The sequence below is a fragment of the Ahaetulla prasina genome, chromosome 3, assembly GCF_028640845.1.
Source record: "Ahaetulla prasina isolate Xishuangbanna chromosome 3, ASM2864084v1, whole genome shotgun sequence".
Classification (NCBI taxonomy): domain Eukaryota; kingdom Metazoa; phylum Chordata; class Lepidosauria; order Squamata; family Colubridae; genus Ahaetulla; species Ahaetulla prasina.
The window spans coordinates 112,792,309-112,818,682 of NC_080541.1; the positions used below are offsets into that span (position 1 = coordinate 112,792,309).

Below are 26,374 nucleotides of genomic sequence, written 5' to 3' on the forward strand. Positions count from 1 at the left end.
ATGGAACACTGGGTGTATTCGTCCCAACATGCGAGGGAGTTTGAGTTGGACGGTAACGGGATTAATAATTTTTACAATGGGGAAAGGACCCAAAAATTTTGGACCGAATTTCCTGCTGGGTATTCTTAATCTTAGATACTTAGTAGACAAAAAGACTAGATCTCCAATGTGAAAAGGGGGTTGAAGGGAACGGTGTTTGTCAGCTTGGGCTTTGTAATTCCGAGCTGTCACAGCTAAAGCCTTTTTTGTATTTTCCCAACCTTTTTTTAATGAGTTCATCCAGTCCGTTAGGGAGACTGATGTGGGGGGTTGTACGGGGAGTTCAGGCATTGGAACGAAGTCCATGCCGCTGGTTACTTGAAAAGGGGTTAACCCCGTACTGGTGTGTACCGCATTATTATATGCAACCTCTGCAAATGGTAACAAGTTGGACCAGTTTTCTTGTTGGTAATTCACATAACATCGTATGTATTGTTCCACCATGGCATTAAGTTTTTCAGCTGCCCCGTTAGTTTCTGGATGGAAACCAGAACTAAGTCCTTGAGACGACCCAATGGACCGTAGGAAGTCTCTCCAGAACTTGGCTGTGAATTGGACACCCCTGTCGGATATTATCCTTTTAGGAACTCCATGCAGCCTGTAGATGTGTTTGAGGAAGAGCTTTGCTAATTTTCTAGCCGATGGCAATCCGCTGCACGCAGTGAAATGGGCCTGTTTAGAGAACAAGTCCACTACGGTCCATATCACTGTATTTCCTCCACGAGGTGGGAGTTCAACAATAAAATCCATGGCAATCTCTTCCCATGGGCGGGTGGGTTCGGCTACGTGTTGTAGGAGTCCAGGGGGTTTCCCTGGTCTGGACTTCATGGTGGCGCAGGTAGCACAGCTCCTGACGTAGTCTTCAACATCTGATTTCATTTTCGGCCACCAGAATTGTCTTCTGGCCAAGTGGAGAGTTTTTAAAAATCCAAAGTGACCTCCTAGGCGAGAGTCGTGGCTTCTCTGTAGTATTGGCAACCGTATAGCGACGGGGACATAAATTTTGGTGCCCTTCCAGGGTATCCCATCCCTTAAGGTGAGGTCTGGCGAGTTCTCCTTAAACCAAGCATCGTCAGTGAGTGCTGATTTTAAGTCTGCTAGCAGTTTATTTGGTGGGATGCTAGTAGTGCGGGGTGGTCGCGGTCGAGTGAGTGCTTGGTTGGCCGGTTCGGTATCGGGGATCATCGCATGAATCACCTCTTCGCGTTGGCTGTCGAATTGCGGTTTCCTAGATAGAGCGTCAGCCAGTAGATTTTGGTCGCCTGGGATGTATTTGAGGGTGAAGTGGAAGCGTTTGAAAAACTGAGCCCATCGAACTTGTTTGGGAGAAAGCTTTCGGGGGTTTTTTAAGTATTCGAGGTTAATGTCAAGGTTCCAGAAATACCTCTTCTGCGTTCAATAAAAAGACTCAGAAGCATTCTTTCTTTTTCTCAGAGTCCTTTACTAGCATGAGGAGACTGGCACCCGAAACAGGGCGGCCAGGCGGTTATCTGCCGACGCAATGAGGGAGGAAACGTAGGAACATTTTGCATCCCTCAATGCCACTAGGTAGGTCCTGCTATAGGACCTAACTAGTGTCCGGTCAGCCTCAGAACGGCTGGATCTCCAGACACTCTCTAGGCGTCTTCTCCAGCGTTTCATCTCCCTCAGCTCCTCGGAGAACCAAGGAGCTGGTTGAGACTGACGCTGGGTCAGAGGCCGCAAGGATTTTTAATTGACTTTACTTCAATCCCTATATATCCGATAAATTTTGGCTACAAAGGATTATAGTTACTACAAGAAATTGAAACAAACTGAGCTAGAACTTTGGCTTTAAAATGGAATTACAGTAATTATTGGTGAGATGAAAAGAAGGCAAGAAAATGATACTTTCTGTACCAAATACTATAAAAGAATATGCTTGGGCGGTGCCAGGGGTCCAGACCTTGCCTTTCCACGCAAGTGGAGGTCTATACCTATTTGCGCAAAAAATTAAATAAATAATTCCTGTTTCTCCAATTCCTTGTGGTCTTTTCTCCTTACCTGGGAATGGGTGTGTCCCGTAACATTTCAAGAAGAAATGCAGAAGTAACAAATGGAAATAAAGTGTAACAAAGGACTTGATTATAACTGCGGACTGTAATTGCAATATAAAGATTGAGACTTTACAAATTTCTCAAGGAAAGATTTTTTCATCTAGATCAGGGGTGTCCAAAGTTTTTTTGGTGAGGGCCAAATACAGAAAAATAAGCAAAGGCCCAGGCCACACCATTGAATGGGGGGGGGGGAATTTGTTTTCGTACCAGTTCTGTGGGCGTGGCTTATTTTGGGATGTGGCTTGGTGGTCATGTGACTGGCGGGCGTGGCTAACTGCTCATGTGACTGAGTGGATGTGGCTAAGACTTGTGGACTTCAACTCCCAGAGTCCCTCAGCCAGCAAAGCTGGCTGAGGAACTCTGGGAATTGAAGTCCACAAGTCTTAAAGAGACCAAGTTTGGACACCCCTGATCTTGGCTTTTGTTTTGTATTTGGTATGAACTTGAAACTCCCTTCATTATTCCCTGCCCAAGGGATGGAGGTGCGAGGAGCCTCGCCAGGCGGCCCGAGGAAGGCGAGGGTAGAACTGCTGGAGTCGGGCACGGCCAGCAGCCTCTTTCCCGCTCGCCGCCGCCTCCTCCGCCCCTCCCTACGTTATTCCCTGCCCAAGGGGTGGAGGCGCGAGGAGCCTCGCCAGGCGGCCCGAGGAAGGCGAGGGTAGAACTGCTGGAGTCGGGCACGGCCAGCAGCCTCTTTCCCGCTCGCCGCCGCCTCCTCCGCCCCTCCCTACGTTATTCCCTGCCCAAGGGGTGGAGGCGCGAGGAGCCTCGCCAGGCGGCCCGAGGAAGGCGAGGGTAGAACTGCTGGGGTCGGGCACGGCCAGCAGCCTCTTTCCCGCTTGCCGCCTCCTCACCTGTTTCTCGATGGCTGTCACTGCCGCCACGCGTGTCCGACATGGGGAGGCGCGAGGAGCCTCGCCAGGCGGCCTGAGGAAGGCGAGGGTAGAACTGCTGGGGTCAGGCATGGCCAGCAGCCTCGCAGCGAACCACCGGGCAAGCACCAGGAGGCAGCCGAAAAGGGCCATATTCAATTATACTTTCAGAATTTGCTGCGGGCCAATAAAAACTGACCCACGGGCCGCAGTTGGCCCGCGGGCCGTAGTTTGGACACCCCTGATCTAGATGTTTGACTTTTAATGATTGATAATATTAAGAATAAGATGGAAAATGATATTAAATAATTATTAAAGTATGATACTCAAAAGTATAACAACTTTTTTTTGCTAGGACTACTTTTCCCTCACTCTAAATTTTAGTAGAATAATTTTATGGAGAAAGTTGTTTTTGATGATTTGAAATTTTAGAGATATATTGTTACTTGTGTTCTGTAATTATATTCAATAATATCTATAGGCAGAGGAAGATAGCAGGAACTGAATAGTCTTGATGATTTCAGGACTATTCCCATATAGATGGATAGGTTGATGTGATTGCACAACCACTCTAAGAAAGGATGTCAAAAGGCTGTCTTTAGATTTATATTAAAGGTTTATAGAATTTTTAAGGATGTTTTGGGGAAGATTATAGACAATTGTTTTCAATGATTTGAAATTCTAAAAGAAATATATTAGATAGTGATCTCTAGAGACAGAGGAAGATAGCAGGAACCGAATAGTTCTTATTTTAGGATTATCCCCATGTAGATGGATAGGTTGATGTGATTGCATGACCGCTTTGAGAAAGGATGTTAAAAGGCTGTCTTCAGATCCATATCAAGATTTTAAGAGATAATTGTAACTATGCAAAATATGAATGATAATTATAGAATTGTTAAGGGAATGAGGGATAGACTATAGAAAATTATTTTTGATTTGGAATTTCTAAAAAAATATTGTTATTTATGATTTGTAATGATATTAGACAGTGATTTCTAGAGACAGAGGAAGATAGCAGGAACTGAATAGTCTTTATTTTAGGACTATTCCTATGTACAGTAGATGGATAGGTTGATGTGATTGCATAACCGCTCTAAGAAAGGATATTATTGACTGCCTTTAGATTTATACTAAATGTTCTAAAAAGAGAATTGTATCCATGTAAAATATAGATGAAAACATTTTCCAGGATAAAGGGATGGAAAGAGGTTTTAAAAGAAAAGGGCTATCACAAAGTTTGAAAACGGGAAAATATTGGGTAAATGATGTAATGAGAGGATGAAATTTGAAATATGTTTGAGTATGTACCTGACTGATATCTTTTTCAGCAAAGATTTGTATGTTCTTTTTTGTTTTTAAAAAAATAAAAAAAATTGTTTAAAAAAAAAGATGTGTTAAGCAGTGTAATGCTGGAATTATTTAATGAGCTTCTACTGAAAGCAAAGATTCCAAACTCATGGATGGAGGCATATGTTACACTTATAGTTAAAGAACATACAGATTTGCAACAAGTTAAAAAGTATAGATTTCGTTGTTGAACATAGATTATAAGATTTTTTCCCTCAATAATGGCGAATAGATTAAAAAGTTTGTTAAATGAATTCATTCATATGAACCAAAATGGCTTTTTACCTAAAAGACAAATTAAAGATAATATGAGGATAATTTTGAATACCCTGGAATATTATGAAGTACACTCAGAAAAACAAAAAGTGATGATATTTTTAGATGTACAGAAAGCATTCGACAACATGAATTGACAATTTATGATAAAGCAATTACAGATAATGGACTTTGGGGAGAGATTTATAAATACGATAAAAACAATTTATGATCAACAATCAGCTAAGTTAATGATGAATGGAGAGATGATAGAAAAAGTTAATATAATGAAAGGAACAAGACAAGAACGTCCGTTATCTCCATTGTTATTTGTGTTATTGTTATTGCTATTTGTGTTATTTTTTTTTATTGTTAGAAGTATTAAACAGAAATATAAGACAAAATGAAGAAATAAAAGGAATGAAAATTAAAAAGGAAGAATATAAGCTACAAGCCTTCGCAGATGACTTAGTGTTTATTTTGGAGGAACTTCAAATAACAGATCCCAAATTATTAGAACAAATAAAAGAGTATGGAGAGGTGGCAGGTTTAAAAATAAACAAAGAAAAAACAAAAATATTGTTGAAAAATATTACAGAAAAACAGAAAAGAGAATTAAAGGAGAAATTAGGTATACAAATTGTGAAGAAAATAAAATATTTAGGAATACAATTAACTTCAAGATGTGTAACGATAAAAGAAGATAATTATTATAAATTAAAAAGACAAATTGAGAAAGATCTGGAGAAATGGAAAAATGTACAGTTATCATTAATGGGAAAGACTGCAACAATCAAGATGACTATATTACCGAGACTATTGTTTCTATTTCAGACAATACCAATAAAAGTGGAAAAGGCTTATTTTGAACATCTTAATAAAATAATAAGGAAATTTATATGGCAAGGGAAGAAAGTGAGAATCAACATAAAAATGTTACAAGATGCGAGATTGCGTGGAGGATTTGGACTGCCGAATTGGGAACTATATTACCAGGCAGCAGTGTTGACTTGGATGAGAGAATGGATTTTTTTTTAAAATTTGAATTTATATCCCGCCCTTCTCCGAAGACTCAGGGTGGCTTATACTGTGTTAAGCAATAGTCTTCATCCATTTGTATTTATATACAAAGTCAACTTATTGCTCCCAACAATCTGGGTCCTCATTTTACCTAACTTATAAAGGATGGAAGGCTGAGTCAACCTTGAGCCTGGTGGGACTTGGACTTGCAGTAATTGCAAGCAGCTGTGTTAATAACAGACGGACTGAGTCTGCTGAGCCACCAGAGGCCCAATCACCAGAGGATTGAACTAAGAAATACAAGATTATTAACTTTGGAAGGACAAAATTTACAACTGGGATGGCATGCTTGGCAGAAGCAAGATACATACTTATTTTCAAAGACACTATGTAGGAAATGCATTATTATTGGTGTGGGAGAAGGTTAGAGATAAATATTATTTGAAAATACCAACATGGTTATCAACAATGGAAGTGCTAATACACCCAAATATTATTAATAATATTAGTAATATTCTTAGATATAAGGATATACTAACAGATAAGGGGGAATTGAAAGGGAAACAAGAAATAGAAGAACAAGGGATTGAGATGGATTGGTATACACATATGCAAATACAAACAAGATATGAAAAAGATGCAAAACTATAGGGTTTTTATTTAGAAATGACAGAAATGGACAGGATACTCACAGGAACAGATGACAATGAGATATATGATATATATATATGTCTTTGGTTATTTGGGTTTTCTCCCGCGTAAAATTGGAAGTGTCTTGGCGATGTTTCGATGAAGTCTCATCCGTCATCTTCAGGCTAGTGCCCTCAGCTTCGTGCTTCTAGGAGCAATGTATGATCACAGCTGTTTCTTCCTTTTAACTGCTAGTGGGGTTTTGAACTGATTGGTTGGGAGCTTGGCTGTGTTCTGATTGGGTGGAGGTGTGTTCTGATTGGTTGAGGGCTTGGCTGTGCTCTGATTGGATGGTGAGGTTGGCTGTGCTCTGATTGGATGGGGGTGTGTTCTGTTTGGGTGGGGGCTTGGTTGTGCTCAGGTTAGTCTGAGTTGTAGGGGGATTTGAGTTGGTGAGCTGCATTACTGTTGTTTGGCTTCACATTCGTGGTCGTGCCACATCTCCATGATCTGCTGCATGTATGGATTGGAGGGGTTTGAAATGGCTAATGATGTAGCTGTGGTCTGGCTTCTGGTCTGTGGTTGTGCTTCACTGGTCCATGGTCGTGTTCACTTTGACTTCGTCAAAACGTTGCCAAGACAATTCCAATTTTACGCGGGAGAAAACCCGAATAACCAAAGACCTACATACAAACTGGCAGAATATCAGCAAATAGCCCGAGCCTGTAAAGATGAAGTGAGGAAAGCTAAGGGTCACAATGAACAAAGGCTAGTGACAAAAGTAAAAAATAACAAAAAAAGCTTCTTCCAACATGTTAAAAATAAGAAAAAAGTCAAGGAAACAATTGGCCCATTGCTGGGAGAAAGTGGCAAGAAGATGACAAGCAACAGGGAGAAAGCAGATCTACTTAACTCATTTTTTTCATCTGTCTTTACACAAAAGGAAAAAAACAATCCAACCTATCAAAAACAGCACCACAAAAAACAGATTAGAAACACAAGTTAAAATAGGGAAGAAAATGGTAAGTGAACACCTGTCTACCCTAGACGAGTTCAAATCACCAGGACCGGATGGATTACACCCCAAGGTTCTGAAGGAACTGGCAGATGTGATCTCAGAACCACTGAACTATATCTTTCAAAGATCCTGGAGCACAGGGGAGCTGCCAGAGGACTGGAAAAGAGCTGATGTAGTTCCCATCTTCAAAAAAGGGAAAAAAAACAGATCCAGGAAACTACAGACCTATCAGCCTGACCTCAATACCGGGGAAGATTATGGAAAAGATAAACAAGCAACGAATCACCGAACACCTAGAAGCAAACAAAGTAATAACCAAAAGCCAACATGGGTTTGTCAAAAACAGATCATGCCAGACTAATCTTATTGCATTCTTTGACAAAATGACAAAATTAGTAGACCAGAGGAATGCTGTCGATATAATTTACTTGGACTTCAGTAAAACATTTGATAAAGTAGACCATAACCTACTACTAGATAAAGTAGAAAAATGTGGGTTAGACAGCACCACCACCAGATGGATTCGTAACTGGCTGACCAACCGCACTCAACGTGTAGTCCTCAATGGAACTACATCCACATGGAGGGAAGTATGCAGTGGAGCATCCGAAGGCTCTGTTTTAGGCCCAGTACTCTTCAACATCTTCATCAACGACTTGGACAAGGGGATAGATGGGGAACTCATCAAATTTGCAGATGACACCAAGCTGGCAGGAATAGCCAACACTCCAGAAGATAGGCTCAAGTTACAGAAAGATCTTGACAGACTTGAACATTGGGCGCTATCTAACAAAATGAAATTCAACAGTGAAAAAAGTAAGGTTCTACATTTAGGCAAAAAAACCCAAAATGCACAGGTACCGTATATGTGGTACCTTGCTCAATAGTAGTACCTGTGAGAGGGATCTTGGAGTCCTAGTGGATAACCATTTAGATATGAGCCAGCAGTGTGCAGCAGCTGCTAAAAAAGCCAACACAGTTCTGGGCTGCATAAACAGAGGGATAGAATCAAGATCACGTGAAGTGTTAGTGCCACTTTATAATGCCTTGGTAAGGCCACACTTGGAATATTGCATCCAGTTTTGGTCGCCACGATGTAAAAAAGATGTTGAGACTCTAGAAAGAGTGCAGAGAAGAGCAACAAAGATGATTAGGGGACTGGAGGCTAAAACATATGAAGAACGGTTGCAGGAACTGGGTATGTCTAGTTTAATAAAAAGGACTAGCGGAGACATGATAGCAGTGTTCCAATATCTCAGGGGTTGCCACAAAGAAGAGGGAGTCGGGCTGTGGGTAGAACAAGAAGCAATGGGTGGAAACTGATCAAGGAAAGAAGCAACTTAGAACTAAGGAGAAATTCCTGACAGTTAGAACAATTAATAAGTGGAACGACTTGCCTGCAGAAGTTGTGAATGCTCCAACACTGGAAATTTTTAAGAAAATGTTGGATAGCCATCTGACTGAGATGGTGTAGGGTTTCCTGCCTGGGCAGGGGGTTGGACTAGAAGGCCTCCAAGGTCCCTTCCAACTCTGTTGTTATATTATATTATATTATATTATATTAAACACCATATACATACATACATACATACATACATACATACATATGTAGGTCTTTGGTTATTCGGGTTTTCTCCCACGTAAAATTGGAAGTGTCTTGGTGACGTTTCGACGAAGTCAGGCTTTAGCTTCGTGCTTCTGGGAGCAATGTGTGTTTGCAACTGTTTCTTCCTTTTTAACTGCTAGTGGGGGTTTGAACTGATTGGGTGGGAGCTTGGCTGTGCTCTGATTGGCTGGGGTTTTTTTTGTGCTCTGATTGGCTGGGGGTATGTCCTGTTTGGGTGGGGGCTTGGTTGTGCTCAGATTAGTCTGTGTTGCAGGGGGATTTGAGCTGGTGAGCTGCATTGCTGTTGTTTGGCTTCGTGTTTGTGGTCGTGCTACATCTTCATAGTGGGTGTCAGTCTGCTGCATGTATGAATTGGAGGGGTTTGAAATGGCTAATGTTGCAGGTGTGGTCTGGCTTCTGGTCCTTGGTCGTGCTTCATGATCAGTGTGGGTTTGGGTCTACTTTCTGGGTGGATGTGTGGTGGTGACATCCTGTGTGGACCTCGTGAGTGTGGGTCTGGTGTCATTCCTCGTGTTAGGGACTCGTTTGTCAATAAGGGCGGGTTTCCAAATGGCTGGTAGGCGGGAGGTATCATCTCGTTTGTTCATGCCGTGTGGGCGTTTTTCTATCTCGATGGCTTCTCTGATTATTCTGTTGTTAAAGTGTTCAGTTTTGGCGATAGTTCTGGTCTTTTTAAAGTCAATATCATGTCCTGTGGCTTTGAGGTGTTGGACCAGGGAAGAAGTTGGTTCCTCTTTTTTGACTGAGTTCTTGTGTTCTTCAATGCGTGCACTTATTCTTCTGTTGGTTTGTCCGATGTATGTGGTGGGGCAGGCGGTGCATGGGATTTCATATACTCCTTGATTTTCTAACTCAATTTTGTCTTTGGGGTTTCTTAGGATGGTGGATATTTTTCGGTTTGTGCAGAATGCTGTCTTGATGTTGTGTTTGTGGAGGATTTTGCTGATTCTGTCTGTGGTGCCTTTTATATATGGGAGGAGGGCTGTGCCGTTTTCTTGTTCTCTGTCTTGGATTTTAGTGGGAGGTTCTTTTTGGATTAGTTTGGTAATCTTATTTCTCTGGAATCCAACCAAGCCCCCACCCAAACACCCCCCCATCCAATCAGAGCACAAAAAAACCCCATCCAATCAGAGCACAGCCAAGCTCCCACCCAATCAATTCAAACCCCCACTAGCAGTTAAAAAGGAAGAAACAGCTGCAAACACACATTGCTTCCAGAAGCACGAAGCTGAAGCCTGAAGATGACGAATGAGACTTCGTCGAAACGTCGCCAAGACACTTCCAATTTTACGTGGGAGAAAACCCGAATAACCAAAGACCTACATACAAACACCCGCAAAAACCTCAGAAAACATATACACACACACACACACACACAAACACACACACACACACACAAACACACACACATATGTAGGTCCAGAGTCAGATTGGAATGGGAATTGGAAGAGTAGAATTATGAGAACTTTATCTATAAGGATTAAAGAGCACAATTATAAAGTTGTTTGGAAATGGTATTTGACTCCAGTAAGATTGTCACAAATGGATAAAAAAATTAGTAAAAAATGTTGGAGATGTGAGATGGAATTGGGGACTTATGAACATATGAGGTATAATTGTGATAAGGTTAAAAAGTTTTGGCAACAATTGGAGAAAATGATATTTGAAATGATGGGGAAAGTAATAACATTGAGAGTGGAAACTATATTATTGTTGGTAATTAAGGAAATAGAATTAACAAAATATGAAAAAGAATTGATTAGAATTATGATTATAATAGGTAGAATTATAATAGCTAGATATTGGAAACTAGATGTGATTTTTAGAATAGAAGAGTGGAATTCTGAAATGTGGAAATTAGCTTTAAATGATAAAATGACATGTGATATTAAAATTAGAAGTGGTGTGTATAAAGAAGATATTTTCTGGAAGACTTGGAAACCATTTGTGGACTTTGCGCTTGGAACATTGGACGCTTCAGTACCTGTACCTCGAGAACGTGGATTTTGGCAATCATGAGGATATATCCGAAGACCCAAATCTTCCTTTTATGTATAGCACAAGGGTGTAATAATGTATTTTCTTTTTGTTTGTTTGTTGTAAAAAAAGTAATAATAAAAAAAAAAAGACCAGAACTATCGCCAAAACTGAACACTTTAACAACAGATTAATCAGAGAAGCCATCGAGATAGAAAAACGCCCACACAGCATGAACAAACGAGATGATACCTCCCGCCTACCAGCCATTTGGAAACCTGCCCTTATTGACAAATGAGTCTCTAACACGAGGAATGACACCAGACGCACACTCACAAGGTCCACACAGGATGTCACCATCACACATCCACCCAGAAAGCAGACCCAAACCCACACTGATCATGAAGCACGAACAAGGACCAGAAGCCAGACCACAGCTGCAACATTAGCCATTTCAAACCCCTCCAATCCATACATGCAGCAGACTGACACCCACTATGAAGATGTAGCACGACCACAAACATGAAGCCAAACAACAGCCATGCAGCTCACCAGCTCAAATCCCCCTGCAACACAGACTAATCTGAGCACAACCAAGCCCCCACCCAAACAGGACACACCCCCAGCCAATCAGAGCACAAAAAAACCCCATCCAATCAGAGCACAGCCAAGCTCCCACCCAATCAGTTCAAACCCCCACTAGCAGTTAAAAGGAAGAAACAGCTGCAATCACACATTGCTCCCAGAAGCACGAAGCTGAAGCCTGAAGATGACGAATGAGACTTTGTCGAAATGTCGTCAAGACACTTCCAATTTTATGCGGGAGAAAACCCGAATAACCAAAGACCTACATACAAACACCTGTGAAAACCTCAGAAAACACACACACACACACATAATTACTTGGTATTGAACTAGAAGAAGAGCAAGTAAAAGAAACAATGATAGCTTGGGCAAAAACTTTGGATATTAAATGGCAGCAGCTATAGGAAAAGAATTATAAATTAACAATATCCACAGCATATAAGGAGAATCAATATAAAATGTTTTACAGAAGGCACATGCCACCTGAAAAATTGGCAAAAATGTTTAAAGATAAATCAGCTAAATGTTGGAAATGTCATCAGACACCAGGATTGTATTATCATATGTGGTGGATGTGTCCAGAAGTGAGAAATTATTGAATTAAAATTAAAACATGGTTAGAAGAAATGCATATAGATTTAAAACCTGAACTGTTCTATTGGATATTCTACAAGAGAAAATTAGTAAAGAAAACATATATTTGATTATACATGTAATAACTGCAACGAGGATAGTATTTGCGCAAAGATGGAAAGCCGAGACAATCCCTATAGAGGGGGAAGTAATTAAGAAAATATTGGATTGTGCAGAAATGAACAGATTGACTCTTACAATTAAACAGAGGAATCAGAATACTTTTAAGATATGGGGACAATTTTACCATTGGCTAGAGAAGATATATATATAGGGTAACGTAATGAAATGAAATGATAATACTAGGAAATGATGAATATTGGAGGAGTAAGAAGAAAAGATGTACTCAGATGATACACTGAATGATTATGTTTTGTATGTTTGTCTATAAAATTTAAAAAATGATTAAAAAAATAGTGCGGCAGGTACTGAAAAACTCCTAGCCACAAAGCTATATGCACAACTTTCTAAGTGTGAGTTCCATAAGACTTCCCTAGACTACCTGGGCTACTGAGTGTTAAGTGGGGGAAAGAGATGGATCCGGGAAAAGTGAAAGCAGTGCTAGACTGGCAACCCCCACGTACCTGCAAGCAACTCCAAAACTTCCTGGGCTTTGCAAACCTTTGTAGGCAATTCATTCCAGTGTTCGCAGAAGTGGCCCTGCCCCTAACGGAACTATTGAAAACAGCCCCCCCCCCAAAAAAAAACAAAAACAAAAAACGCGTCAACCAAGCTGCTGGCCTGGTTGCTAAATTGTCAAAAAGCATTCAAGAAGTTAAAACGGCTCTTTGCTGAGGAGCCCATTCTCCAGCACTCTGACTCTGAATGACAGTTCATCATCCAAGAGACATAGCCGTGGCAGTAGTGATCCTGCAAGAGGACCCACAGGTCTGCTCTTGCCTTGCGCATATGTGTCTAAAAAACTCACTGACAGTGAAAGACAATGGGCAATATGGAGGCATACACAATCCGCTGGGCTCTCCTCTTTTGGAAGCACTTCTTGGAGGGGACTATAATAATACTGTTTCAACTCCTACCCTCAAAACGATGCTATAGAGCACTGCACACCAGAACAACTAGACACAAGAACAGTTTTTTCCCGAAGGCCATCACTCTGCTAAACAAATAATTCCATCAACACTGTCAAACTATTTACTGAATCTGCACTACTATTAATCTTCTCATAGTTCCCATCACCAATCACTTTCCATTTATGACTGTATGACTATAACTTGTTGCTGGCAATCCTTATGATTTATATTGATATATTGACCATCAATTGTGTTGTAAATGTTGTACCTTGATGAACGTATCTTTTCTTTTATGTACACTGAGAGCATATGCACCAAGACAAATTCCTTGTGTGTCCAATCACACTTGGCCAATAAAAATTCTATTCTATTCTATTCTATTCTATTCTATTCTATTCTATTCTATTCTATTCTATTCTATTCTATTCTATTCTATTCTATTCTATTCTATGGTGCCTTTTGAGTTCTGGACTGATCATAAAAACCTCAAGGCCCTTAAAACACCCCAAAAAGTCTCCCCCAAGCAGGTCCGCTGGGCACAGTATTTCAAGCGGTTTAATTTTGAACGAAAATACATCCCAGGGGGAAAAAACCTGCTGGCCAACGCACTTGCAAGAAAACCACAATTCAATAGTCAGAGGGAGGAAGTCATTCATTATATCTCAGTAAGCGGTGCAAGTTACCACTAGGGCTCAGCCAAACGCCAAAACGACCCCATGGGGAGGAAACTGATAACGGCGTTAAAAGCTGCGCTCCCAGCCAATCAATGTTTCAGTAAGAACCGGGACTTTCTGACTATGAGAGAGGAGCTAGCTTGGAAAGGGTCCAAACCAGGGTGAAATGCTCCTGGGTTGGATAGGATCGGCAAGTAGGTAGCGGAGATTGGGGCTGGTTCACTGAACCAGGAGCAATGGCTGGCTGGCCATGCCCCCAAACCAGTCCACGGCCGGCAGTCCTGCCATGTTTGCCTGCCTTCCATGCTGCGTTCCACGCTGCCTTCCCGGTGTCCAGCTTGTGAAGGCATACAAGCGGAAGCCCACATGGAAGGCAGGCAAGCATGGCAGGGCTGTGGGGAAGGAGCTAGCAGCTAGCATATGGGCTTCTGCTTGCCTGTCTTCACAAGCTGGCTACCGGGACGCTGGGATCTACCTGCCCTCCCAAAGCACCACTGCAGTGAACAAAACAACCCCATTGCGCCACACCTCTTCCTGCAGCCAACGCACCCAGCCATGCATGCCCTTTCCTCAAATGGGCTGTGCACATTTGGCTGCAGGAGGCCCAGGTGGAAGGCAGTTTTTTCTGCAGCATCCCCCTCCCCTCTTTGGATTGCCCTGAAAGGGGGAGGCTGTGCCTTTGCAGAAATGGAGTGGGCAGTTTGTATAGAGGATTGGCGGGGGGATGTGCAGCCCTCCAGGATGAAGAGCAGGGCAAGAGAAGGCTCCAAAGTTCGCTTGGTCACTTGAGAGAGAAACTCAAAGTGTTGGGGGCTTCAAAAAGGCAGAATGTGCTTTTGTGCAGCTCCTGGCTTCTGTGACATTCTGTGAAAGACAGAATGTGCTTCTGTGTCAGAATGTGGAGCTCCTGGCTCTAACAGTGAGTGACGTCAAGTTGGTCATGCCCACCCAGTCACATGACCACCAAGCCACGCCCACAGAACCAGTAGCAAGAAAAATTAGATTTCACCCCGGTCCAAACTATATGTCCCCACCAGCTTGAGGCTGCAGGTCTTGCAGCTCAGTCAAGATTCCCGACTGGCCAGTCACTTCAGTTTTCTAAAAACCCTTCACCTGGCCCAAAGGCAATTCTGGTGGTCGAATGAAAGCCGATGTGGAGGATTACATAAAAAGTTGTGGCACCTGCACTACCATGAAGATGAGACCAGGAAAACCTCCTCGACTCCTCCAAAACGTGGCTAGCCCCAGCCGGCCTTGGGAGGAGATCGTTATGGACTTTATAGTTGAGCTTCAGAGAGTGGGGGAAATACAGTCATCTGGATTATGAATGACTTATTTTCTAAGCAAGCCCACTTTACTGCCTGCTCTGGATTACCCTCAGCCAGGAAATTGGCTGAAATGTTCATCAAGTTATCTATCGGTTGCAAAGAGTGTCCCGTAGGGTGATCTCAGACAGACCCGTCCTGTTCACCTCTAAATTCTGGATAGTTTCTAGTTTGTCGGATCGACTCAGGGACTTAGTTTTTCATCCGAACATGAACTGAGCTGCGGAATGTGCGAACACCATGGTATATAGATGCTATGTGGGTTACTAGCAAGACAACTGGGCAGATCTGCTGCCTTTCGCAGAAGTGGCTTACAAAAATACAGTGCATAGCAGCACCGGCTTAATTCCCTTTCAGATCACAAGTGGCATGGATTTTGTTCCCATGCCTGAGTTGCTGAAAGAGACACCCTCCTCCATGACTCTAGCCAAATGGATGGAGTCACTGAAGAAGGGTTGGGAAGATACCAAAAAAGGTGCTAGCCGAAGTACCAGAAGCATACAAAACACAAACCGACAAACATTGATCTCCCCAACCCCCCTTTTGTGTGGGAGATCGGGTTTACCTGTCCACCAAGTACATTAAATTGAAATTACCGAGCAAAAAGCTGGCACCTAAATTCTTAGAACCATTCTCGATAATGAAAGTAATTAACCCAGTAATGGTTCAGTTTAGCCTCTCACACCTATTAGGGAAAGTGCAATGCAGTCTTGCAGCCTGCTGTTAGCTCAAGACTGAGACCACAGGAGCGCCCAGCATTTAAACCAATGGTAGTACAAGGGGAAACCCATTATGAAGTTAAGACAGTTTAGATTCTAGATTACATAGGGGTTGATTACAGTATTCGATCCATTAGAAAGGATACCCTGTCTGAAGCTACCTGGGTTAAGAGCTGAGATGTGAAGGCAGATAGACTAGTGAAGCAATCCCATGATAAATTCCCTGATAAGCCAAAGGGTCTTCCTGGGGGGAGGGGGGACGGGAAGAGGTGGTTAGGAACTGACTTAAATAACCTCCTACATTCATCTCGTTTCAGGACACGCTCATCGGATGGGGGGCAGCTTGTCAGCCCTGGATGCCATCTTTTACTTTGGATATTCAGGGCTGCCACATCTAGTGGCTCCACAGGAAATGGGAGGGGGGTTGGATGGAGAGAGATATATAACAACATTCTTTTCTCTGGGAGTCAAGATTCAGCCTGCAACTGGAGAGGCGTACTGGGAATCACCAGTTGGGATAGGGGTTTGATTGGACCATGTGATGGACCATGTGGTGCAGGGGACAGGGCTTTGACTTTCCTTTGGGTGGGGAAAACCTGGGGGGACTTTCAGATTCGGGTTTTCCCAGACATGCCAATATGACATCTCTAATAAAATGGAACTTTGAGGAAAATGCCTGCCTCGGAGTTTTACTTCTGTTGGGGGTGTTACTTGGAACCCTGACATTGACTTTGCTTGTTAGAAGATCACTGAAGGTGATCACATGACCCTGGGACAGTGCAACGGTCATAAATATGAACCAGTTGCCACGCATCTGAATTTTGATCACATGATCATGAGGATGTTGCAGTGGTCATAACTGTGAAAAACAGTCATAAGTCACATTTTTCAGTGCTGGTGTAACTTTGAATCACTTTGAGTCACTAAACAAAGTGTTAGAAGTTGAGGACTATCTGTATTCCATAAGCAAATGAAATACAAGATGGAATTGTTCTGCCAATAAGGAAACATTATTCCATGCACTCTAGAATTCATCAGATTCTATTATGTGCCTGAAGTGTATCAACCAAATGAGCCCACCATCCACATAAAGATGGATTTTGAAAAGGAAGTGTGCTGACATAACAAATTATAGACTTTAATGACTTCCACGTTCAGGTAATTTTTCCTATGCTTCAAAGTAAAGGCCAGATCTCATGTCTTCTTATCTGTATTATGTAGTCAGCATTATATACTATGATTACTACGGAAGCTATAAAGCCACAAACTACACTCAATCCCTCTTCTGGGATAGGTAGATTAAAAACCACCCTACATTTTTGGGTATGTGCTCAAATTGGGGGGGGGGAAGTGACTATAAATAAACATATTTTATAAATGATAGGGACAACTGAATTTTGGAAAAAAGATTGAAACTTAAATATATTTAAATTTCCATGACTATAATATCACAATTATCAATTTACCATTGTTTCTGTTGTTAGTACTAAATTGGTGTGAGAACAGGCTTTATAATACTGTAAACCTTTCTTTTAGGTGGAAAATCAATTGTGCTGCCAATACTATCTGAAAAATACTAGATTAGGGCAGGCTACTATCAACACAATCAAGAATCTATGGATAAGAAAATTATGCCTTGCATTTTATTACCAAGGATGTTAGATGCTACTGAAATGCTGGCTTGAAATGTTTCTTGCATTTGAGAAGCAGCTTCTTTAACTAATTCTTCCTCTTCTAAATTGGTCTGCACAGAAAAAAGACAAGTGTTAATTACATGTATTTCTTGATAATCTTTTGTATTTTTCACACTGAAGTGACAATCAATGATAAACTGCACTGTTGTTTCAAGGAATATTTTACGATTACTGAGGGATAGTTTTTAAATAGAGGAATTACAAGCCTGATATAATTATCTCTTCAAAAAATTACAAAATAAATAATCCAGTATTTTATAGATGGTTTCTTTCCAGTGATTTACACAGTAAATCAAGGTAAATATATGTGTGTGTGTGTGTGTGTGTGTGTGTGTGTGTATTAGATAAACTGGCTAATTCAATAGTGTGATTATTTTTGTATCTTGGAATTTGTCATTATGTAACTGATTTTTCTTAGATATGCTTATAGTAACATTTGATATTTTGTTTTACAACTTTTGTTTTTTTCTTTCATGCTACATTTCCATTCCCCAAATTCTTTCCCACTAAAGACATAACGAATTGATGCAATAACCTTGTAATTATGGATGTGGGTACATAAATTGATAGAAGTCACTAACTGATAACCCCAACTTTAAACCATTTGGCATGAAAAAAGTGTGGGCCAGGTGAAATATGTAAATATAATTGATTGGTGTGTGAAATTCACAAGCAGAAAAAACTTTTTGGCAAATAAAGGATTTCATATGTTATTTAATTGTTCCAAATTAAAGAGAAAGATAAAAACTGTTTGAGCAGGGATAGAACTAGATCTCCAATGTATCTTCCAACTCTGTTATTTTGTTTTATTATACATTATTCTTAACTGAACTGATGGCTGAAATCATAATACACAAAGGAACATACACCGAGAAGGATCATTACTCATTAGAGAAAGTGTTTTGGATACAGAGGTCCCACACTCAATCCTTGACATTTTCCTGGCAGGACTAAAAAATTCCTAACCTAAAATAATTGCTGTCCTTCATTTTAAAAATATTTGGCTTGACTGATCAATAAAGTAGTCCAAAATAGACAGCTCTCCAATGGCCCCAAGCTGTGATGAAAATGCCTTATTAGCACACTGTAGATTTGGCTCTCACAATGGAAAGGATTTGGGTTAACATTATTTTAAATAATCAATGAGCTGTGAATGCATCTGAAGAATGGAATAAAAGAAAATAATGAGATTTGTTATTTTTTAATGATTGATTAATCAACGAAATTTACCAAATATACAAATGAACCTGTAGCAAACGTACAGGAACAGACTGTACTGCTGTAATGTAACAGCAGTAACTACGAGAGGGATCTTGGAGTCCTAGTAGACAATCACTTAATCAGCCTCCATCATTCCATGCAACTCAAAAGCCTTCTGCAGGAACCTTGACATCCAGATAGAGGAAATGGGAATTTAGAGGGTGGGTAGTGCAAAGAGCCCCTTCCCATTTATACATGAGATAAATTATCAATTTATGCTATCAAATAGCATAATGAAAGCTGTTTTTGGAGTGTTCTTGTTTCTTTTTTTTCACTTATTCTTTGATGATGTGTGCTCAAGAGAGGGCGACTATCTGCCACCCCAGAATCCCAGCAGAGGGGAAATCCAGTGTGCTTCTTTGGGAATGGTCCCACCTGCTGCAAATGCCCTCTGAACTTGCCCCTTGCAAACGCTCCCCTCCTGCAAGATATAGAGGAAATGGGTGAGTGGGGAGTGCAAAGAACCCTGCCTTTATAGAAGACGGCTCCCTTTCTGTGAAGGGAAGCAACATAGACACAAGGAAACATCCCCATGCCTATTACTGCTGCAAAAGAGCCGAATATAAACTTTTCCAGGCACCTTACCAACCTTACATTTCTCTATTGCAACGGCCCCACCCACTGCAAGTGCCCTCTCTAAATTGCCCCTTGCAATTGCAAAAGCCTGGTGAGCCCTGCCTTTGGCCATATACATAATACTCCCAAGCTTTGGACAAAGCAGGGAAAGGGTGCCTCTGGGCATATGCAGAGTGCTCCCTGGCTTTAAACAAAGTGGCAAGAACATAGTGTCTCTGGGCATGTACAGAGAGACTTTGGGTAAAACAGGAACAGTGCCTCTGGGTATACACAGTGTGCTCTTAGGCTTCAGGCAAACTGGGAAGAGAAGACTGCTTTTGGACATGTGTAGAGCCCTCTGAGTTTGTTCAAAGCAGAAAGACAACAGTGCCTCTACAAATGCAAACTGCTACTAAGCTTTGGGTATAGCGAGAAGAGAAGATTACCCCTGAGCATGCGCAAAGTGCTAACAGGCTTTGGACAAAGCGTTAAGAGAAGATTGCCTCTCTGTTGACTTCCACTGCCCAAAATACCCTGCTGGCATGGTAGTTCTATACAACTGAAGGTCCACAAACCGCATTTGGTCTCTTTTGTGGGTGTTAGGTGGTGGTAGGATTTTTAAAATGTATTTATTAAGATGGACTCTATCCTGCCCCTTCCTACAACACTGTTAGGTAGGCCAGGATGTGAGAATGCCTGTGTCCTCATATTGCCTTTAAAGGACACTGTAAACCAGTACCCCCAAAAAGAGTATCTGGATGGGAGACCACCAAGTGATTCCAGAATTGACAAGGAAGTGAGATAGGCTGGGCTGTAAGAGTGGCCATGTCCCCAGTCTTAATCCAACATGTTAACAGTGTCCTTCACTGGATACTTTTCATAAGCACCCTTTAACAGTACTTGGATGAGAGACCACCAGGCAATCTCAGAACTGTATGTTTGACAGGGAAGTGAGGTATACCAAACAGAGTACTTGGATGGGAGACCACAAGGCGATCCCAAAATGGACATTGGTCCTACCTGAATGTCCTTTCTCTGTTGGCGGGACCAGCAGCCAGGCATGGGAGTGACTCGGTCTGTATCCAATGGGATCGAGTCTGCTAGTTGAAAAGCACCTCCTCCTCCTGGTGCCTTCCAGCTTTCGGACGAGGATGATGCGGCAGACCGACGCACTGAGCTGTAAAACAGGAACTGCAAGAATATGTTATTATGCCCTCCCCCCCGGCATATGACCATGAGAGCCCGAATGACCTCCATAGAATACAGGAACCGGGCGTTCAGGGAGGGGCTGGCTGCTGGTCCCGCCAACAGAGAAAGGACATTCAGGTAGGACCAATGTCCATTCTCCCGCAGGGCGGGGCCAGCAGCCAGGGATGGGACATACCAAAGCAAGTCCTATCGAGGATCCGCCCGGTCCGGGTTAGAACCCCTTCTAGGACCCTTTGGAGAACCCTCATGAACGCCGCATCAGCAGATGCATAGGAATCGATCTTGTAATGGCGTATGAATGGATTCGGAGAAGACCATGTGGCTGCTTTGCAGATTTCTTCTAATGGAGCCTGAGTGGCCCACGCAGCTGAAGTAGCCGCGCTTCTAGTAGAATGCACAGTGATGCAACTTGGAATAGGAATTCCCTGAATCTGATATGCTCTGGCAATGCATGCCTTAAGCCATCTACCGATGGTAGAGGAAGATACCTGTCAGGCCTGGAAACCATATTAAACTTTAGGTTTCCAGACGCTGCCACATTTTTATCCTGAGGGGAGGAGGGGGGGTTGAGGGATAGGGTAGCATTCTTCAACGGCTCAAGGTCGGATGGTGTTCACGTCTGCAGGAAGAGTGGCAAGAAGTTCCTCGAATGAACTGGAAGAACGTGGGACCGTGTGATCATCCGAGGGGTCAGGGGGGTGGGACTATTGGGGTTTGTATAACTGGGGAAACGAATCCGGAACTTCAGTTTTGGGAATTGCACTCATCGTGTGCCAGTCTCCTCATGCTAGTAAAGGACTCTGAGAAAAAGAAAGAATGCTTCTGAGTCTTTTTATTGAACGCAGAAGAGGTATTTCTGGAACCTTGACAATACCTTAAGGCCGATGGTGGTTGGTTGAAAGGACACAAAGAGAGCCTCCGTCCTCCTGAGAGAGGCGGTACGCTTGATGTAAATACGGAGGGCTCTCCGGACATCTAGGGTATGCCAGGACCTTTCCAGCCGGTGTACCGGATCTGGAGAAAAGTCGGGAAGAATGAGCTCTTGTGATCTATGGAACAGTGAGTTAACTTTAGGCAGGAAGGTAGGATCTAGCCGGAGGACCACCCTATCTGAGTGAAAAACGCAGAGATCCGCCCTGGTGGAAAGGGCAGCAAGTTCAGAAATTCTGCGAGCTGAAGTGATGGCTACTAGAAAGGCCACCTTATATGTCAAATATTGCAGGCCACACTCCCGCAAAGGTTCAAAGGGGCCCTTGGTGAGGGATGTTAGAACCTTCGTGAGGTCCCAAGATCGGTACCTGTGGACTACTGGAGGACAAAGGTTGGTTGCTCCTCAGAAATTGACGGATGAGGGGCCGGTGGGCTAGGGAGCGTTAGCACCGCAAGTTAAAATAGAAGAGAGAGCAGCTACCTGTCGTCAAGCGTGTTCGCTGCCAAACCTTGTTCCAATCCGTGTTGAAGGAAGATCAGGATAGTGATCGAGAAGCGTGGTAGGGTCTATGTTCTTGCTTGAACACCAGGTGTAGAAGGTGCGCCACGCCGAGCCGTAGATGCGAATGGTGGAACTACGACGAGACGCCTGGATGGTGTTGGCGACGTTGGCAGGTACATGTCTCTTCCTCAGGAGGCTCCGCCAAGCGCCAGGCGGTCAGCTTGAACCACTGAGGGTCCGGATGAGTCAGCTGCCCTTGGCTGAGCGAGATCTTGGTCTGAGGAAGTTTCCACGGGGGAGCCACTGAGAGAGCCACCAGGTCCGCAAACCACGGGCGCCGAGGCCAGTGTGGAGCCAGCAAGATGAGTTCCGCCTGTTCCCTCAGCATCTTCCTGATAACCTTGGGTATTGTCGGAATGGGAGGGAAGGCATAAAGGAGGCCGGGGCCAAGGGCTGCAGGGCGTCTATGCCCTCCGCCCCCTGGACTGGGTACCTTGAGAAGAACCGATCCAGTTGACGATTGTCTCGAGTGGCAAAGAGGTCTACCAGCGGGTTCCCGAAGCGGAGTGTGATCTCGAGGAACATATCCGGATTCAGTCGCCACTCCCCCTGGTCGACTGAGACTCGGCTGAGCCAGTCGGCCTGTGTGTTTGCCACCCCTGATATATGAGAGGCCCGTATGGACCTCAGGTGAGCCTCCGCCCAGAGACCCAGTTGCACTGCCTCTTGCAAGAGAGGCTGAGAATGGGTTCCCCAGGCGGTTCACATGAGCCTTGCGCCACATTGTCCGTTAATATTAGAATGTCTTGATTGAGAACAATGTCCTGGAACGATAGTAAGGCCAGATGAATGGCCCTGAGTTCTAACCAGTTTATGTTGTGGGTCAGGTCCCCTGGGGACCACTGACCCTGAGCCATGTTCGACCCCAGATGGGCGCCCCAGCCGTGAAGACTGGCATCTGTTGTCAAGATTAGGCGTTGGGGTTCCTGAACTCTCTGCCCTTGACAGGGCTGGGAGACCCACCATAGAAGGGAGTGCCTGACTTGTTGTGGAAGTTGGACAAGTATTGGTGACGTAGCTGTGTGTGCCTTTTGATAGGGGAGTAGAAACCACTGCAGTGTCCTGCAGTGGAGACGAGCCCAAGGTACAATGCCGATGCAGGAGACCAGTTTCCCCAAGAGTTGGGAAAGGGTCTTTAAAGGAATAAGACGTCTCTTGGTTACCCTCCTGACTAGGTTCTGTAAATTGGTGAGACGCTCCTGTGACAGATAGACCCGGCCCTCGATCGTGTCTATGATGGCCCCTAAGTGTTGGATTCGATTCGTAGGATGTAAGTGACTTTTGGCCTTGTTGATCGAGAAGCCGTGGGCTTCTAGAACCTGAATGGTTGTGGACAAATCCGCTGCCGCCAGGGTCTCTGTTCGAGATTGAATAAGGAGATCGTCCAGATAAGCTTGGATTCTGATTGGAATAGCCCGGAGATGCGCTGTGAGAAGACCCTGGGGGCCGAGGAGAGCCCGAATGGAAGGGCACAATATTGGTAATGGAGACCCCCGTGGCAGAAGCGGAGGAATCGTCTGTGAGCCGGAAGGATAGGGACATGTAAGTATGCCTCCGTCAGGTCTACTGACGTGAGGAAGTCCCCCTCCCTGATGCTCTCCAAGATGGACTGGAGTGACTGCATCTTGAACCGCCTGTAAGCTATGTGGCGGTTCAGAGCCTTCAGGTCGAGGATTGCTCTCCATCCCCCCGAGGGCTTTGGGACTATGAACAGTCGGGAGTAAAACCCCTGACCGTGCTGGACTCGTGGCACCGTTTGGGTGGCCTGAATTGAGAGAAGATGTTTTATGGCCGATGCCATGAGCAGCCGTTTCGTCGGGTCGCAAGATAACGGGCACCTGACGAAATGACCCGGGGGGGTGGGTGGAGAGGAATTCCAGGGAGAGACCGAACCTGATTGTCTCCCTGACCCAGGAGTCCGTGGTGGACTCCTCCCATTGGCTGGCGAAGAGCGCCAGTCTGCCCCCAATGGGAGGGACGGGCAGTCAACGTGAGCGTCTGAATGGACGACCTCCCCCCCCCGAAAGGGCCGCTTGAAGGAACCCCTCTGACCTTGACCTGCCTGTCTATCCTGCCTATCCTGTCTACCCTGTCTGGGGGAGAAGGGTCTTTGGGTTCTGGAGTTTCCAAAGTTAGAATCAGCCGCCCTGAAGGGACGAAAATATGGGGTTGGCCTGGAGTCTGAATGGGCGACCTCTCCCCCCCCGAAAGGGCCGCTTGAAGGAACCCCTCTGACCTTGACCTGCCTGTCTATCCTGCCTATCCTGTCTACCCTGTCTGGGGGAGAAGGGTCTTTGGGTTCTGGAGTTTCCAAAGTTAGAATCAGCCGCCCTGAAGGGACGAAAATATGGGGTTGGCCTGGAGTCTGAATGGCGGGACATGCTTGGAAGGATCTTGCGCTTGTCCTTGGTCTCTATAAGTAAAGGATCCAAGGCTGATCCAAAGAGTGAGGTCCCCGAATAAGGGGCTGAGGCCAACCTCCATTTGTTTTTGGCGTCGGCTTGCCAACGCCTAAGCCAGAGAAGGTGGCGTGAGGATACTGTGGAACCAATCGATTTGGCAGCAAATCGAGAAGCATTTAGGGTGGCATCGGCTGAGTATTCGATGGCAGCTATAATCTTGTTTAAGTCCTGATGTGACCGGGAGTCAGTGACTGGTAAACGGTCACGCAACTGTTTTAACCATAAAAGGGCCGCCTATTAAAGAAAGAGGCCGAGGAAGAGGCCCTAACGGCCCAGGCAGCCGCCTGATGACTCTTAATCAGGGTTTGTTCGGCCCGCTTATCTTCCGGGCGAAGGGTTTCCTCTGAGGACCTGTGACCACAGATGGTCCTGCTAATGCAACTACTGGGGCATCAACTGTGGGGATTTGCAGTAATTTAAGGAAGTTAGGTTCCAAATTATACAAGCGACGGTCCAAGGCATTAGGATTAGGACCAGTTATAGGAGTGTTCCATTGCCTATCGACTACTTCCACAAAGAGCTTGGGGGCAGGCACCTCTTCTGACTCGACCACCGGAACTGAAAACAAGTCCATGGGTGGATCAGTGGTCTCCGAGGTGGGAATTGGGGCCGGTCGGGCCACTCCCAGCCAGGTAGTGACCTTGGCCTTGTGTAACAAAGACCGAAATAGTTGTGGGTTGAAGAGACCCACAAAGGAGGGTTGGTCTGGAACCAAATCCTCATCCTCAGAGAGGTTCTCATCCCTAAGGTCCCCTTCATCCCCCAGTGAGGCCCGAGATGGAGAATGAGCCTGGAAATCTTCAGCTTGAGGTGTGGAGTAGTCCTGCACCAAATCGTGACTAGTTTGGGATGCTACATATTCTGAAACCCATGAATGGGTTCTTGTCTGCCTGGAAGCAGTAATACCCCTCTGAACAGCAGCTGCAATCATTTCTGCCATAACTGCAGGGTCATTAGCCACTGGGGCAACTGCCTGGTGACTCACAGGCCCCATTGGAATAGTGGCACTAGAAGGAACCTCTGCTGACTCAAGTACTGGCGGGGCTGCAGGTAAAACCTCCATTTCAGATACAGAAATAGGACAGAATAAATCAGAATTGGGCAGAGGTTGGGATGAGTCTACAGATATATCAGGAGATAAAGTTAATGGAGCCCCAGGAGACTGCACAGGAGGCTGTTCCTGTATAGTATCAGCAGATTCCCTCACTGCCCTAGCAATGGCCCGATCCATAGTCTTCTGGCGTTGTAGGGCCTTCTTTTCAGAAGTCTTAGAAATAGCCTTTTGGGGCTTGGAAATGGAGGATTGAAGTGTCTCTGACCTTGTGGGTGCATGAGAGCTCGAAGCACTAGGCCCTGGGATTGGACTGGTCTGATGTTGCTTCCTTTTACTAGGCCGGACTGGAGGAACGGCGGCCATCTTGAAAGGCCTAACCGATAGTTAGGCCTCAAACCCCACGTGGACAAGGCCTGGATGTGAAGCCTATGAGCCTTTAGAGGCCCAAGCCAAGGCCTATTACAAAAATGACCTAGGACAAATTATAAATTAAATTACCATTTAAATAAAAATACAGTGGGGAAATTTTTCCATTCTCTAGGGCCTACTAGGTATTTTGCCACGTGGCTAGTAAAAACCGGAGGTGGCTAAGAAGGTAATCATACTCACAGACTGAAGGCCTCAGTGGGTAGCCGGAGAGCCAGTAGAAGATCGACGCAGAGGCTCTGCTGAGTCACCGAGCGATCGGGAATGAAGCCCGGGAGCGCCCACGAAGATCCGGTGACTGGAAAATAGGCCCATCAATGGCCTGATTAAAGATGCCCCAGAGCTCAGGCAGGGGCAGGCTGGCCGGCCTAGACCCTTTTATGGGTTGGCCG

At 44.2% G+C, this 26,374-nt stretch overlaps 1 protein-coding gene across 5 annotated transcripts in view; it reads right to left on the minus strand.

The window, feature by feature from the left end:
* Positions 1-26,374, minus strand: part of DELE1 (DAP3 binding cell death enhancer 1) — a 139,382-nt gene that overhangs the window by 34,559 nt on the left and 78,449 nt on the right. For 2 of the 5 annotated variants that reach the window (XM_058179200.1, XM_058179204.1), the window contains exon 6: positions 17,481-17,574. The exons of 2 other annotated variants lie outside the window; for them this stretch is intronic. In XM_058179200.1, the coding sequence (XP_058035183.1) occupies positions 17,481-17,574 (94 nt within the window). Of the gene's footprint in view, positions 1-17,480; positions 17,575-19,159; positions 19,206-26,374 lie in introns of those variants that run through there. One more of the 5 variants, XM_058179205.1, reaches the window with a different exon arrangement.